Source organism: Pelodiscus sinensis, chromosome 2 (assembly GCF_052426305.1).
Source record: "Pelodiscus sinensis isolate ZL-2025 chromosome 2, ASM5242630v1, whole genome shotgun sequence".
Lineage (NCBI taxonomy): Eukaryota > Metazoa > Chordata > Testudines > Trionychidae > Pelodiscus > Pelodiscus sinensis.
Window position 1 is genome coordinate 63,671,547 of NC_143053.1, and position 16,849 is coordinate 63,688,395.

At 38.3% G+C, this 16,849-nt stretch overlaps 1 protein-coding gene across 3 annotated transcripts in view; it reads right to left on the reverse strand.

Moving 5' to 3' along the window:
- Positions 1–16,849, reverse strand: part of RAB2A (RAB2A, member RAS oncogene family) — a 59,520-nt gene that overhangs the window by 9,931 nt on the left and 32,740 nt on the right. For all 3 annotated transcript variants that reach the window (XM_075920649.2, XM_089776248.1, XM_006113633.5), the window contains exons 5-6: positions 13,855–13,947; positions 9,098–9,209 (exon numbers count right to left, since the gene is read on the reverse strand). In XM_075920649.2, coding sequence (XP_075776764.1) covers positions 9,098–9,209; positions 13,855–13,947 — 205 coding nt within the window. The remainder of the gene's footprint in view (positions 1–9,097; positions 9,210–13,854; positions 13,948–16,849) is intronic.

Below are 16,849 nucleotides of genomic sequence, written 5' to 3' on the forward strand. Positions count from 1 at the left end.
CTTTTCAATCTACCACTAAAATATAAATAAAGAAACCTACAGGTAATGTCATAGGAATTAATGCTTTAGAGTCAACCAGTGGTTCTAACCATAGGTAGATTTAAAATATGAATCTTAAGAAAATTAGCCAAAAATTGCAGTTGCCTCACATTAAGAACTCTATACAACTATTCTATAGAATCCCAAATAGCAAGGGAAAGTGGATGAACTCAGCATAACTGACTTTCTACCAGAAGTCATTTATATGCTGATTATACCATGCAGAACATTCAATATATATTTTGAAAGTTTACGTATTTATGTTCCACAACTATTAAAAATAATCACATGCAGGAATCACTGTGTGCAAATTTAAGCTTCAGTTTTTCCATCGTCATACATTAAGTATAAAAGTCACAGTGAGATTGTTTGAACGGTGTTAGGTCAGTCTGCATTGGAAAGTTAGCTGAGGGTGAAAATAAAAAGATGTCAAGAATTTATGGACCTTCTGATTCCCTTAAACCAAACAAATACAAATACTTACTGGATAAGCAATGTGAGATCAGTATTCTCAACAACCCAACTCACCTTAACCATCCAGGATGGGGCGGGGATACTTTTTTTTGAGGGGGGGGGAGGAGAGGGAGATAGGAAGAGGGGAACTGACCCATAGAAAGATCAGTCTGAGGCCACACACAAGTGAGAAGCCAAACAAAAAACAGGTTCTGTACCCCTCATCTAGGATATCAGGTGCAATAAGTATTGTATCTACACTCTACCACATAAGTGAGACAGGTAGCCTTTCCTCACTGGCCTTCACCACTAACAAGCAAGAAGAACTCTGTCTCTAATAAGGAGTCCAGATCAGGAGCAAGTGAACAGCTTGTCTACGGCTGTTTTAATACTTCACCAAATCCACAAATAAAGAAGGATCCATTCACAGAAATCTTGAGATTAAGGCACTGGACTGGGACTCAGGAAATGTAGATTCTATTTCTGACTTTGCTGCAGGCTGAGAAAGAGACACGGAGCAAGTCACTTAAAATACTGACTTGCTTTTCACGTTTGTAAAGTGGGGATATCACATCACCTTTCTACCCTAGAAGTTGGGGGAAAGGCTAAATCCTGCATAGTTTGTGTGAGGGTCTCACATGAGAGCTACAGAAAAGTCTAATAACTGCTGATTTTTTAAGCATCGTGAACAAAAAAGTGTAAAAATTAAACAAACACAGCAAAAGGAATCAAATTCTTCCTTTGCTTAAAACTGAAATACATCTACCTATTTTCTGTCGTATAACATGCTGCCATCTGGTGGCCACATTAAAGTTACCAATTGTTAATTTGTTCAGCTGAATCAACAATCTGAAATACTATTAAAAATTTATACGTAATGCACATTAACAATTTGAAAATAATCAAGAAAATATAAAAAAAAGTTAGAATTTTAGTCAACCAGAAATAAATGTCATCCCCATACAGACAACTCCTGTAGTTAATTTTCATTCTTATCTTCCAGTAGTAAATAAAATGCAACAGAGCACACATTGTTCTAGAATTAATGTATGACAAACCAAATGCGTGCTTGGAAGCAGAAGTGAAGCACAATATATTTTCGTATTAGAAACTGAGATAATATCAGTGAATATGCCTATGAATTGTCACATCAAACCTGAAGTGTCCTCTGGTCTTTAAAAAGTGAATTTAGTATGTCTAGCTGTGAGGTTTCAGATCCCTTATGTTAGCATAGGGATTCTGCAAGTTATATTAATTAATCTCGGTTAGCCAAATCAATATGTTTAACAGCTTTTTATCACTCTGATTAAAGCTTAAAAACCTAACTGTATCTATCACCCACCCAAGAAAGCTTAACTGGCAGAAGTGAAATAGTGTGTGCTTTTTAAAAAATAAGTTTACTTTGGACAAAGGCTCATCTGTAAGATCACTTGTTGAGGGGGTTAATTTTTCTTTTTTTAAAAATATATATCACTTCTTAGTGTACAGTTTCTAGGGCCATCTTACATCCCATCTGTCATCAAATATTATCACTGTGGAAGTGAATTACTTATATGGATAATTAATAATAGAAAAGAGTAAGGTGTTTGTTTTGTTTTTTAGTTTCTCTCAGTGCAATTCAAGAGCTGGAAACTAGGAGAACCAGCATCATGTGACCAGTAAGTTTTCCATGACCAATCTGATAATTTCCCAGGTGACTGGTGCCAAGATCTGAATACCTGGGTTAGCCTAGTCTTAGTTATGAGAATTCCCACAGCAAAGCCCTCTTCATGTTTTTCTCTTGTTTCTAACACTTGGTTGTGCATCTAGGGGCATATACAATGGTTCTTGGTGTTGAGATAGGAGAACTTGCCTGACCCTTGGGGATGGGAAAGGGCACCGGAAGACTGGTACCTGCCTACATTCTCATTTCAAAGCAGGCATGTCCTAACCAAATCTAAAGAGCAACTTAAGTTTTAAACCAGACCCTCAACCATGAAAACAAGCATGGGTTCAAAACACAAATGAGCACATACTTGAAAATTGTGTGTTCACAGACAGAAGGAAGGTTTGCGCAAATATTTAGAGGAGCATAGGCTAAGACTACTGTGTAGACCAGGGGTGGGCAGAAGGGCCTCTGTGGGCCGGATTCAGCCTGCAGAGGCCCTGCTACTCCACTGCCCCCAGGCCAATTAAGGCAACTCGCAGAGCAGGGACAATTAGGTTCCTCTGCCCCCAGGGCCAATTAGTTTTCTCACAGGGCAGAGGCAGAGCAGAAGCTGCTTCCTGCACTCCCCTGCCCCCCAGGCCTTAATTGGCCTGGTGGCAGGAGAGCACATGAAGCCTTCTCCCACCCTGCCAGGAGCATGGCACTTTGAAGCACCACGTGCTGCTCGGGGGGGGGGGGGGGGGGGGGGAGAGGGGGGAGGGGCAGGGAGAAAGAGAGTGGAAGAGGCTTGGCACGCTTCCCCACCCCCAGGCCAATCAGGGCCTGGGAGCCACATGAAGCTTCCTTCGCCCTGCCCCAGCCCTGCGAGGAGCCCCCAGCACTTCAAAGTGCCATGTGCTCCTCGCAGGGCAGGAGGAGGCTTCCCATGCTCCCCCACCCCTGATTGGCCTGGGAGTGGGGGAGCATTACAAGCCTCTTCCAGAGCATGGGCATCTAGTGCGAAGGAGGGGCAAAAGGGCTCCCCTACCCCCAGATCTATCATGGTTTGGGGGTGAGGTACCCCCCCTTCCCATTTAGGCCCTGCCCCTTCCTGTTTAGGCTCCGCCCCTTCTGGGGTGGCCCAAGGCTACTTCAAAAATTTTTTGAAGTGGCCCTGGGCAAAAATTATTGTCCACCCTGGTGTAGACATACCAGGACACTTGATCCTAGTAACATCTTATTAGTGGAATACAAACCACCTCTGAAAAGTTGAGTTATATTTGACTGACACTGCTTGGAACTCAAGGTCCACCCCTATCCCTTAAGCCAATTTTAAATATTAACTTCTTAACACCCCCAAAAGAGTAACAATCCTTTACTTTGGGAGATGTCAACATCCATACTGAAAATCATTTTGCCTTTAAATTCTATTCCCATTGGACACTGGGTTCCTCATAGTTTATCATCAACACTCCTATATACTCTAGGAGGAATCAATTACATCTATACAGTATCAAATGTTACTCTCATCTAACGCATCAGCAGTAACTAACTCATGTTTAACTTCAGGACGGTACTAATATCGGATGAATAGTTCATTTATTGTCCTACAGTATAATGGAAACTAGAACCGGACATCTCCAGAGTTAGATGCTAGGAGTTTGTTGCTTTACCTTTTAAAAGAGAGGATATTTAACTCTGATAAAACACTTTCCACCTATAGCTTTCTAAGAAGTTCAAAGCAGGGTAAAGCAATATCTTTTTTTACATATGGGGAAACTGAAGCACACAAGAGATTAAGCAACTTTCCCAAGATCACACAGCAGGTCAGTAGCAGACCAGGAAATGTAATCAGATTTCCCTTATTCCTAGAGCAATGGATTATGCTGCTTGCCATTCAAATGAGACTACTGCTATGTACAGCCAACACTAACTACTCAACCTGGTGTTCCTTTTATCCAAAATTTTATTGCCACCTATTGTTTAAATGCATAATGCCACACTAACTCAAGATTACAGCTCTACAGTGCTCACTCAAAAATATATAGGTTGAAGTTAAATGTTACTCTTTTGTACATTGCAATATATCTCTAAGGTAATTCAATCAAGAATTTAAAGATCCAGTTTAATGCATGTGCAAGGAAGGAAAAGTTAAAGATCCACATTTTAACACCCAACTATACAATGTGGCATTAGAGTACATTTATTTTTCTTTCCCTAAAAAAAGGGAAAACAAATATATCCTTAGCTTTATAACTAGACAAACAACTAGTGCATTAGTACAATAGACAAACTGTGCATTTCCATACCTGCCATTATAAAATAGCAATCCCTCTTGCCAGCTTCCTAGGATACTTTTTGTGCCTTCCTCCCTCAATTTAAAACAATTTTTTTTGCATGTTACATTGAGCTAAGGTCTGTAAAAAATACAATGCAAGTTTAAAAAGCAAAAAGCTTCCATGAACTGGGATACAAAAAAAGGGTCTAATGGGTTGGAAAGAGCTCATGCTGCTTTAAATATTTCTTAAATGTATGATTTATATAAATATCAACTACATAAATGCATAGCTTGTGGACTTTATTTTGAATGCTTACTGCACTAAGACTTGGGTTCCTACAGGTTGCAACTACCCATTTCTTTCCATATTCAAAAAAATGGGATGGGATAGAAGGCAGGAGGCCACCTACATGGAAAAGATTGTGAACCATTTCTGTAGGGCAGGGGTAGGGAACCTTTTTTGGATCGGGGGCCACTGACGCACAGAAAAATAATTTGGGGCTGCACACAAGTGAGAAGCAAAAACCAAACAAAAAAAAAAACCTAACCCTCACTAACATGGCACCCTGACTGAGAAAGATACTCCCCACATTCCCCTAGCACACCAAAGCCTAGGAGGGGTCCAGCCTAGTAGATTTTGTGTGCTCCAGCTCCATGGTGGGTTAGCAGGCGGGCTGGAGTTCCAGCATGGATTCCCCAATGCAGGGGGACTCTGAGCCTCGGGAGGCCGGATCCAGACAATCCAGGGGGCACATCTGACCCCGGGACTTGAGGTTCCCCTGCTGCAAAGGCTGTAAAAGTTCTTGGCTTATTCATGATTAATAAGGTAAAAACACACCTTGGTTCAATACTCATTTGGACAAGGTTTCTGATGTACAAAAAAGTGGAAAGGGAAGTGTATAAATCTGTTTTGAAACTTATTTGATGTGAGTTAATTTGGAAATATTAAACATTACTGTAACAATCCAGGAACTCAAATTGTTAAATATGGCAAATCTATTAGGTCAATCCATCCGTCTCCCTAACAATTGAGAATTGTTCCAGGAAATACATATACTAACGCATTAGCATGTACCATTAAGATAATCATTCCTGATATTTGGTCCACATTACTTTTGCTTTGTTTCATCTTATTAATTCTAACTGGATCATCTTCAAATACTGTAAACGATTTTATTTAGTTGTGAAGTCAACTGAAGTCAATGAGAGCTTTGAGTCTTACAGGACCTTGTCCCTCTAGTTCTTTATAATTCCTTCATCATAAATTAATCCCTCCAGGCCAGAAATACCCTCTTTTTGGACACCCTCCAATTTCTTGACATCTTTTTGTTAGTGACTGGATACTATGTTGGTAAGTGTAACCTCAGTGTTTTATGGAAAGCCATTATTCACGTCACTTCACAACGTGATACCTTCTCCTATGCAGCTCAAAACAGCACTGCCTACCCATCCTTCAATGTAAAAATAAAATTTGACTTGTGTTCACATCTCACCTAGCCTTCTTTCAGAATCATGCTTGAAGCATTTCCCTCTTTTTTTTCCCCATATCCATCATCTTGTGTTTCATAAGCCCAAGCTCATAGTTATTTCCTGCTTATAGTTTTACCTTCTCTAGGTCCTTTGATAATTTTCTGTTCAAGATACCTCAAGTTAGTACAGTTATTAAAGAGTATTCTTTACCTACCTCTTAGGAAATACAGCAAAGCTTTCCTATTTCATAATGCTTTGCTTTTTTTACCCCGTTACTCAAAAAAAGAGGAGTAACATTAGTTCAAACCAAGGGGGTTTGTTCCAACTAACACGTCCCGGCGCCCACTTCCTGGTTCAAATCTGCTGTGATTTGAACTAGCTGGTGAGATCATGCTAATGAAGCATGGGATATTTAAATCCCCGCTTCATTAGCGATTTCGAATGCCTGCATTTGCATCCCTAGTTTAAACTAAGGTGCAAGTGTAGACATACAGAGAGATAATCACTTCTCTAGAGAATCTAGAAGTAGAAGGAACCAGATATGGTTGGGATAAAGCAGGAGTGGGGAACTTCAGGCCAGGGGGCCAGATGTGGCCCCCAGCTTGCCCGGATCCAGCCCCCCAGGCTCAGCCTCCCCTCCCACCCCAGCACTGGGGAGCCTGTAGTGGCACTCCAGCCCCTCCTCCCCCGCTATACCACCGCACGGCTGGAGCACACAAAAATCTACTAGGCTGGCCTCCCTAGGCCCTGATGTACAAGGGGAAGGTCTTTCTTCTTCTCAATCAGGGGCCATGTCAGTGAGGGGTTGTTTGTTTGTTTCTCACTTGTGTGCAGCCTCCAACTCAGAGGTATAGGAATGGAATGAGGGAACGGTGGGCTCACTCCCTGGCATTTTTCCTTCTCTATTTCAGATGCACAAAAGGATAACTAGGAGATGACTGAGTTTCTTGTGCAGTGTTATCTCCCGCCCCCCGCCACCTACAGGTTGACTGAGTCCATTAATAAAGATTGGACCCAACCCTGATGCTCCACTAGATTCCTCCTCTCAATTTGACGTATTACAACTTACAACTATAATTATTTGTCCTTCAGACACTTTTTGTTCTAGATAGAAAAGATATTCTTACTCGCATCCAAGTCACAAAGACGACATTTCAGGTACTATTTCTGAGATAATTTACTGAATTCACTATGGACCATTAATAGTCTGATTCTGTTTAAAAAAGTGAGACGTGTATATTTTATGAATACATGTTGTTTATTGTTCATAGTGCTGTTATCCTCCAGAGCAGCGTTTCTTAAACTTTTTAAGACCGAGGAACACCAAACAATTTTTTTAAATTGAGAACAACAAGGATTTTTTTGGTGAGCAAAAAAACAAACAAAGGAGTCTTGCCACTTTAAAGACGGCCATTCCCAAGGGAAAGTTGTTGACCAAAAAAAAAAAAAAAAAAAAAAAAAAAAAGCAGCAGCAGCCCCCAGGGAAAAGTTGTTAAGCAAAACAAACAAACAAAAAAGGATGGGGAAAAGAAGTTAAGCAAAACAGACCAAACAGTTTGCCCTTTTACCAGGAGAGAAGGCACTGCCCTTTTAAGGGCAGCCATTTTGAACTCTGTTCTCTGTGGCATACCTCCAACTGCCTCGCAGCACACCGGTGTGCCACGGAACGCACTTTCAGAAACGCTGCTCCAAAGGCTTATTGAACTCTTAATATTTCATCCATTATATTACTAGCAACTGAGTCTGGATTTCCTGGATAATTATTAACATGCTCACTACCCCAAAATTTTTTGAAAAATTAACTATGTGGGGGGTGGAGAAAAATCTCTGTCACGCTGCTTCCTCTATATTCTTCTAGTCAGTGCTTCCCCATTTTTTCTTGGCTTTTCAGAAAGTCTTTTCACTAATGAGGTAAATACATTACAAAATTTCCTTATCTTGGGATACAAATCCTCTATACCTGCATACTATGAAGAGATGCTGTCTTAGTTAAGGCTGATGCAAGTCTTCGGTTATAAACCTGATTTAACACTCACCCTCCCATTTCCTCCTCAACTATGCCACTGTGAAAACAAATTCACCTAAAGTTTCACAGGCAAAGTTGTGCCAGTGTGAAAGTTTCAGTAAATTTAAAATTTATCTTGGTGAATACATGTGCCTTAGCCCTCAGGAAACATTTACCAGTCTGGGATCCTGTTTAGTGACACTAGATGTGAACTTGGCTTATAGAATGCATGGATCCCTCCCAGGAGGCAGAGAGAATTAATCTCTTATGGTAGCTAAAAAAGCTAGTATTCAATTTCCCTAGACAGAACTGTACTACTTCTGACTACATGAAAGCCCTACGCCTCAACTATGAGTTCTCCTTCCAGCTTCTTTCTAGTTTTACCTTGTTTTTCCTTTCAATAATAGATAAGTTAATGGGGGAAAAAAACCTATTATCAAAAGTGAACACTATATGAAAAGTGCCCCTCCTTCCCCCCCAAAAAGAATCAGACTAAACTGTCAGAAACACATACTAGAATAGAAGACTCTGAGCATAGCTCATCTTGCCCAGTATCTTGTCTCCAAAAGTGGCCTGTATCACAGATGCAGGGGGAAAATACTGATTATGCGAAGTATAGAGTAATCCACCCCTATCTTCCATTACCAGATTCTGGTCATCTGAGGTTTAGGGCTTCCCCAGCATGAAGTTGTATCCTTGATTATCTTGGCTATTAGCCACTGTTGGATCTTTTCCTAAGCCAGTTATACTTTTGACCACCATTACTACATCCCATGGCAATGAGTTCCACAGATTAGCTTTGAGTTGCAAAAAAAAGCCCCAAAACAACAACAACAACAAAAACCAAAGGTCTTACTACTCTTGTTTGTATTAAACATTCTGCCTATTAATTTCATCTGGTGACCCAAGGTTTTGCTAACAAAAACTTGAGTAAGAGGCACATGGCAAACTACATTCATAACACTCTGTAGAAAGGTAATATAGAAGGAAATTTAACACTGTAATATCAGCAGTTTACTCAGTCTGATGTGTCCACTACATTTTACTATACTAGGTTTCAGATTTAAAAAAAAGAAAAATAAAGAGTAAGGTTCAAGACATTTCTAAAAGGGTGAATAAAATCAGATTCAAAAACTTTTTGTATAAAGGAGCAGGGAGGTGTGCTAAAGCTTAAAGCCAACACTTGAATTAAAAGGTTTAATAAAGAAAAACTAAGTGTAGTTACCTCCTCGACATTAGAAGCAGTTTTGGCAGATGTCTCCATAAAAATAAGTCCATGTTCCCGTGCAAATGCTTCACCTTCTTCTTTTCTCACTTCTCTTCTAGATTCTAAGTCACTGTGATGACCAAACAAGAGACACAATTACCTACCTGGCCAAGTAAAATGACTCTAACTGCAGTTCTCTTTAGAGACATAGCTCACATGGCTTTCATCCGGGGTGCTATTTATATCTATTCATCAGAATTTTTACCTGAAGTCAGATATGCAGCAGTGATATGATAAGAGATAGTCATACCATACTTGTTTGCAGTAATAAAGTGATTTTTGACCCTGCCTTTAACTATAGTATGAACCCTAACGAACCAGCTTCCAGAAGGAAACTATGGGGAAAAATGCATGCACAGACACTAACTTTGGAGAACTAATACTGGAAGCAAGAATCTCTCCTCTCAAATATAGCATCAATCGATGCTCCAGAAATTTAAACTGATTAAAAAATGCATTTATACAAAAGGAGAGACTTTTTGTGAAATTAAAAAAAGGGATAACTCAGTCCCATTTTCTGGCTAGCAAGCACTGATGGCTCAAGTGATGAACATAACACTGCCATGTGGGAATTGTAAATGCAGCAAAAGAGGTTCTAGTCAGACAAAAAAATTACAAATAATAGAGAGAAACATTTCCAAATATTTCTAGGTTGCATTAAACTTTGATTTTTATAACACCCAAGTCTCATTAACAACAGACAAATGAATCGGAATGTTTACAAAACCACTTCTAAGAAGTCTAGATGAAAAATTATTGTAGATAAGGAAATAAGAGTATTTACATAAGGTAATTGCAATGACTGTGGCCATTTCATTCCTAAGAACTTGGATTTTGTTCTGTGCACAGAGTGATGTCTTTATTTCCAGTCCATTCTTATTTCTTTCATTTTGGATAGGACAGGTTACACTTTTAAAAAACTGTACCTAAATTATGCACCCAAAATACATATTTGCAAAGTGTTTCAAGTAAAATAGTTAACTGTATACAGAACACCAATTTAAAAAGGTAAGATCTTGTAGTGGTCTTCCGTTGGGTAATGTTACTGATGTACTGACTTTACCATGACAATTTTGATGAACACAATGCATACCAGATTTTATTTACAGGCTTACTTTGAAATCACACCCACTGCACGTCCATTATGCATCACAAGACAGGTATCTGGTATTCTGATTGTCTTAAGTGAACATAATAATTTTGACTGTGCAATTTGGCAAAGTATATTTACTAAGCCTGTAGCTGAATGTATAAAATACTAAAGATATTATATAATGACTATAACGTAAGAAAATAAACTTAATTTCATTATATTAAACATTTGACCCTGAAAGCTTGGGGCAAGTTGGCAGGGTACTTGATTTGGAAGATTTGAAATAGCAGCCCTGACAATCTTGAGGTGTGGACTAATTTGCATATGTAGAGTCTGAGATCTGCAGACTCCTATCCAAAAGTGTAGGATATTTTAAGGTATTTTTACAATGTATGTGCTAAAACACTAACGGAGAACAAAGCTCTAAATTTATGTAACCATTTCAAATATTCATGCAAATATCTGATAGAACAGGTTGCTGCCTTGATATTACATACCTACCTGTGTGTCAGAGTGTGTGTGATATAAAATCATAAAAACAGAAAATTCTCTTTAACTCAATGAGTTGGCTTGTTTTCAACTTCCTAATGAGATGTCAGGGTTACTCCCCAAAAATTCTACTTATTCCCTTTACTAAAAGGAATATTTCCTAAAATCTGTGGACTAGGGAGGAGAACGGGGTAAAGAGAAGAAATGCTGGATAGTAAGTCTGAGCCACTATAATTTCCTTTTCATAATCTTAAAAAGGACTGACCCAGGATGGTGGTATGCCAGTTTTAAACTAGTACAACTCCATTAATTGTAATGCATTTGCACCAGTTTAAAACTAGGGTAAGCAGAAGGATGAATCCACTCCAAACCCACTATTTCTGAACTTTATTTTTTTGAAGTAAAGTCTTGTCTGTATCTTCTGGTACCCAAGGTTGCACTTTTCTTTCTACCTATCCATCCCAGTGATTTAAAGTATTTGGTTTTCTCAGAACAGTATACTAGAATGATCTTCCATATTTTTTCTTTTGAAAGAATTAAGTGATAGGACTTGTATTGTTCTGGTGCTTTATTACTGTGCAGTTATAACAATGTAGTTTTCACTGCACAATCTTATTTTGGCTATAGTATTTGTATATATTTGATCAAACATTTATAATGAAACAGCAATTTAAGCAATATATTGAATTATGGTATTAGGAACACTTGCATATCTTAAGTAATCTTTCCCAATGCCAGAATTCAAGAAATAAAACCACTGCTGGTGTATAGTACATACATTTCAGCTTGCTGTATATTTTCCTTTAAAGCATTGGGAAATATTAAGAAAAATTAGAAACATTGTCTCTTGAAGATAACTGCTCCTTTTATTTTAGGATTGTAGCTTTCTAAATTAATTTTAAAAATCTCATCACGCTGTAAAGCAACAAGGTTATGAGATTTCTGTACCAGGGATATAAAACCCCAGTTAACTTACTAAAGCGGGATCCCTGGCGGGGGACTGCACCAACCTGCTTGAAGAAGCCCCTAGCCCGCTGCCAGGACTTCCCAGATTGTGTGCTGTGACTAGGGCTGTTGATTCCCAGACCCCATGGAGGGGTTGTCAAGACTGGCTAGGATAGGATGGTTTTCTTCACCTTCCCATCAACAGGTCAGTAATCCAATGATGTACATCAGGGGATTTATAATATTGCAACCCAGTACATAAAACACAAGGCAGATGTCTAGTGCAGTTCCTTGGTATGGAAATATATGGTTATTAGATAAAATAGACTGGAAAAGGGATTTGAAGAGGCCCAAGTAGGTAGTTTTGGAGGTCCTATAACTAGAACAGCAGGGAGCTGAACTTTTATATAGCTTCCATTTCATTTATATAAGGTGACAGAAGCAGGGTCCCAGCTATGGAATGGCTGGGAAAAGATTGGGGATTATGTGGAAATTATTAAGAAAAGTATGATAACCTGCACCGTATAATTTTTTTGCCAGATACTCCCAGATATTTTATGTGAATGAAATTGCAGCCTACCACATACATCATCTGTCTTTCTACTAACATGGCTGGACAAAGAGAAATTCTATGTTGCAAATTGGTGTGGTGTGTATATCTCCAGTATACACAATGCAGATCTAATTTGCCAAGAGAAACTGTTTTCGTCACTGCCACATTTTAGTTCATATGACCAGAGATCATGAGATCACTCATTTAAGTAAAACACGTATAGTTTGAACATTTCATTCAGAAGGAGTATTAACTTTTGCCAGTTTGACTATTCAATCCATTTCACTGGCCAATGGAGAATTGTCATTTAACCATACAGGTTTTTTTTCCAGATGATATGCAATTTAGCTAGATTTCACAACTACTTAACTTCAGAGCATGTTAAAAGTTCTTTATCGTGAAATAAGATTTTATGGAAAAATATTAGATGAATGAGCCAGATTGTGAGTAGACAGGTTTCCATGTTACAAAATCACTATTACATCTGGTACCTTCATAGAATTGCTCAGGCATAGAAACAAGTTGAAGCTCAGAACAGTAAAAGGCAGCAGTAACATAGCTGACAGATCACTTAACATCTGAACTACTACTTTCTCCTTTATTAGTTGAAATTGAAGTTCCAGATTATTAGCAAAAAATGTGTTTGCTAACTCTCAGTTCACTGTATCAAAATGGTAGAAAACTCAAGATGAGTTAATTTATTTAATAATTGCCATTTTTTAAGACTTACACATCTGTTTAACCATATCAAAATCAAGAAAGCATTGTTAGTATATTTGGATTATTTTGGCTGAAAATTAATAGGATAGGTGTTGAAAATGCAAGTAGGCATGATAAAAAGTATCAGTATCTGAGGACAGACTCAAGAAGCCATTGGTCTAAATAAGCAGTGTGTCAGTCTGTTGCAAACATTTTTCTATATTTCAACTAGTTTATAGATGCAAAAGATTTTAAAAACAAGATCTACTTTTGTTTCACTTACTGAACACACTTCCTTTTGTACAGTGTGCTTATCTTTAATTTTTTTTTTTTTAAAAACACAATAAATGTTCTTATGAAAGCGGCGAGGAGTCCTGTGGCACCTTATAGACTAACTGAAGTGTCGGAGCATAAGCTTTCATGGGCAAAGACCCACTTCGTCATGACACGCATCTGACGAAGTGGATCTTTGCCCACGAAAGCTTATGCTCCAACACTTCAGTTAGTCTATAAGGTGCCACAGGACTCCTCACCGCTTTTGCAGATTCAGACTAACACGGCTACCCCTCTGATACTTGTTCTTATGAAGTCAATCATATAGTCTGAATTTTGAATTTTATACAAAAATGCTTTTTCACCCCACCCAAACTTTCATAAAAAGCCATTAAATCAAAATTTCTTCTGAATGATCTAGCCAGAGTAGGAGTTTAATATTGCTCAGCCATGTATGAGGCTGATTAAATCCAGCCTATTTAAAAGAGGACATTTTTTGTGCACTGAAAAATCTTTATGTTCATTAAAGATTAGAAATTATTTAAATTATCAACAGTGATTACAAAAGAATAAAAAATCTCAGCAAACTATTACCAAGCCAGCAGATCATAAGGCTTTATCTGCAAACTCATTAGCTTCTATTTCATAAAGATTTGTTTTTACCTTTTATTTCCAATAAGCATAATAACCATGTTGGAATTGGAATGCTGGCGAGCATCTTCTAACCAGGTTGTCAAGTGATTGAAAGTGTCTCTCCTGAGTTTGAACAAAAACGAAAATTAAGAGCAGTTCTTCAAGACAGAAAAGTATTTGCCCAAATACTATCCACCCAGAGATTTTTCTTTAGTTATTGTTTCACACATTAAATTCACAGACAAGCCAATATACTGTAAGTAAAATCAAAGTTAATATATTCTGGGACACTTAAGATATGAAGGGCAAAATTCTGTCCCCAATGAAGTCAATAGTAAAGCTTCCACTGACTTTATGGAACCAAGATTTCACCCATATCCTGAGACATGTACCCCTGCATTAGAAAAAAAATAATACATGTTTTGTAAGAGTTTGAAATTCCTTAAAAAAAGGAATGAAGAAAATGTTTATTGAATTAATATATATGTATTGATTGTGTTATTCATTTATGTACTTTTAAAGATGATTTCTGGTTCGAGTTATACCACAGGCTGCGCTACTTGCTTTTGCTGCAAGATCCACTATTTGCCACGCCCCCCTCTTCCTTGTCTTTGCCACGAGGGCTATGTTTACACTGCAGAGCTCTGCTGCATCCAAGGAACGTGTCCACTTTTTTGGAACAGTTTCTGAAAAAGACGCATTCTTTCGGCATCCCTGTATTCCTCATTGTATGAGGAATACGGGATGTTCCGACAGAGAAGGTTTTTACTGACATTTGGCCCCATGTAGACGGGCCAAATTTCGAAAAAGCCTCTTTCAAAAAACAAAAACAAAACAAAAAAAAGAAACCCCCCACGCAAATTGTGAACCGCAATTTGCATATCTTTTTCTGACTTTTCTTTGCAGTCTAGACATAGTCTAGCAGTATGGGAGGTTTTAACCACATCTTTACTTCTGTCTGCTTGCTAGGATGTTATCTTACGGGAGTAAGGTGAAGGAGGTGGGTGATAGAAAGGTTCAAAGACAGTTCAAGTTCAGCATTCAAGAGTTTTTGATGCTTTTTTATTGGCAGAGAGAGTCAGCATGCAAGGTTCAGAATGCCAGTTACAAGACCAGCTGTCTGCGAAGCTCCACCTCATGACTCAAGCAGTGAACTCATTGAGCTCTGGAACTTGCCTGCTGACAGTTAGAATTCCCCCGGAGGAAAGGGTAGTAGTAGTAGTAGTAGTAAACAGAGAAGCAAGGACAAAATTGTAGTTGTCTTCATCTAAAAACAGCAAATTTGCTAAGTAACCAAACAGAATTCTTTGAGAAATGTAACTGTGGATTCCATGACTAACTTTCTTTAAGAGTAAATCAATAAAAGGAACCACACATTGTAAAGAATTTTTCTAAATGAACTAAATAGTAATTCAGACTTTAAAAACACAAAACACACATTAATGCAGTAGATACAATAGCAATTACTGGAAATTTTCTCTTTCTGACCCTCCCACTTTCAGGTGCTCAATTTTCCAGGTTTATTCATTGCCTAAAAGAAGATATATTTTAGGAAGTTGAAGTAAAAAAGGTTTACTTTAAGAAAAAAATAAAAATTGTACATAGTCTTCATTCTCCTTATACTAAAAAACCCCACGGAAACAGTTTTTCCTAAAGAGGCTTGGTCCATTATAAAATAAACAAAACAAAAAACAACAAAAAACCCTCTTACAACTCTTTTTGCACAGATGTACAACTGATGTTCCAAAAGATTAAATTTAGTATGGAAATAGAATAAAAGCTCTGTTATCTGTGTCTCAATTAACCCATAAGCTCAATTGCCATTTCTGATATATCCCAATACAAATATTCAGGGATGAAAGTAAATTTCTTACAGGGCAGGGGATTGCAATAGGACAGTATTTGTAAGGAAATTTAAGTGTGGGATGGATTGCAGGGAGCTCAGTGCAGGGATTGGGGGGAGGGGAATGTAGGAGCTTGGGGCTCGAGTGCTGTCACTGCATTACCCAGATGCCAAATCCCTGGGGATGGTTGGGGACCGCATTGCCTAGCCACCTGAGCAGCAGAGCCGGACAGGATGGCTGAAGCAGGCTAGTCTCTTACCACTGTGCTGCACAGGAGCACACTGGTAGAGAACTGCGTGGATACAAAATTGGTATCTGCATCTGTAGCCACAAAAATGAGCTACAGATACCTGCAAATAGAAAGCAGATATCTGCGGATTTACAGAGATCTACGCACTGGCTTACTTTCACCTTTGCAAATATTCAATCTAGTAACTAGAATTAGTATACTGCCCAGCACATTATGCAATTGCATAATCTGCACTCTACTTTTATGCAAAAGAGGCAGAAGACAAATAAAGCACACTGAAACCAGAGATTTATTCAAACAAACAGCTTCTAGGTGCGTCATTACAGATTCAGCCAAATCTCCTACAGCGTCTGCATCTACCATGATAATTGATGTTGATAAGGATGACCTTGAAGTATGTCAAGATCCTGTATCAAATCAAAGAATCAAAGAAACATTGTATTATGTTCAGTATAGTTTTAATGCTAGGTATATTTTTAGTGATGCCACATGTTGCTCAAAGTGATATGTAGTGCCATAAGATACTGTATAGAAAACTTTACTTGTATAGACCTAAATTCTTCAAGAAATCAACCAATGTGCAGTGCTCGATTGGTGAGTACCCATATACTATTTTATACTTTATTCAGTTTATTGTATTCTAATTCTTTCCAATGGTAAACTCTCAGTAAACCAGAATATTTGATTAACCTGCAGCCTCTATACCTGCAACATTCTGGGTAATAAGAGCTTTCACGGTTGACCTTGTTGAGAAAGCTGCTACCTGTTCTGATTAAATTTGTTTTAAGTCAGCAGTTTTGAACCTTTGAAAAAAAAAAAAAATCACATTGTACTTTTTACATGTTAGTTTGTAAGTGAGTGAAAGCTGGACAAGTAGTGAAGAAGTATAATGAGATCATGCATGAACCACGACAAGGACTCTAGGCTGAAG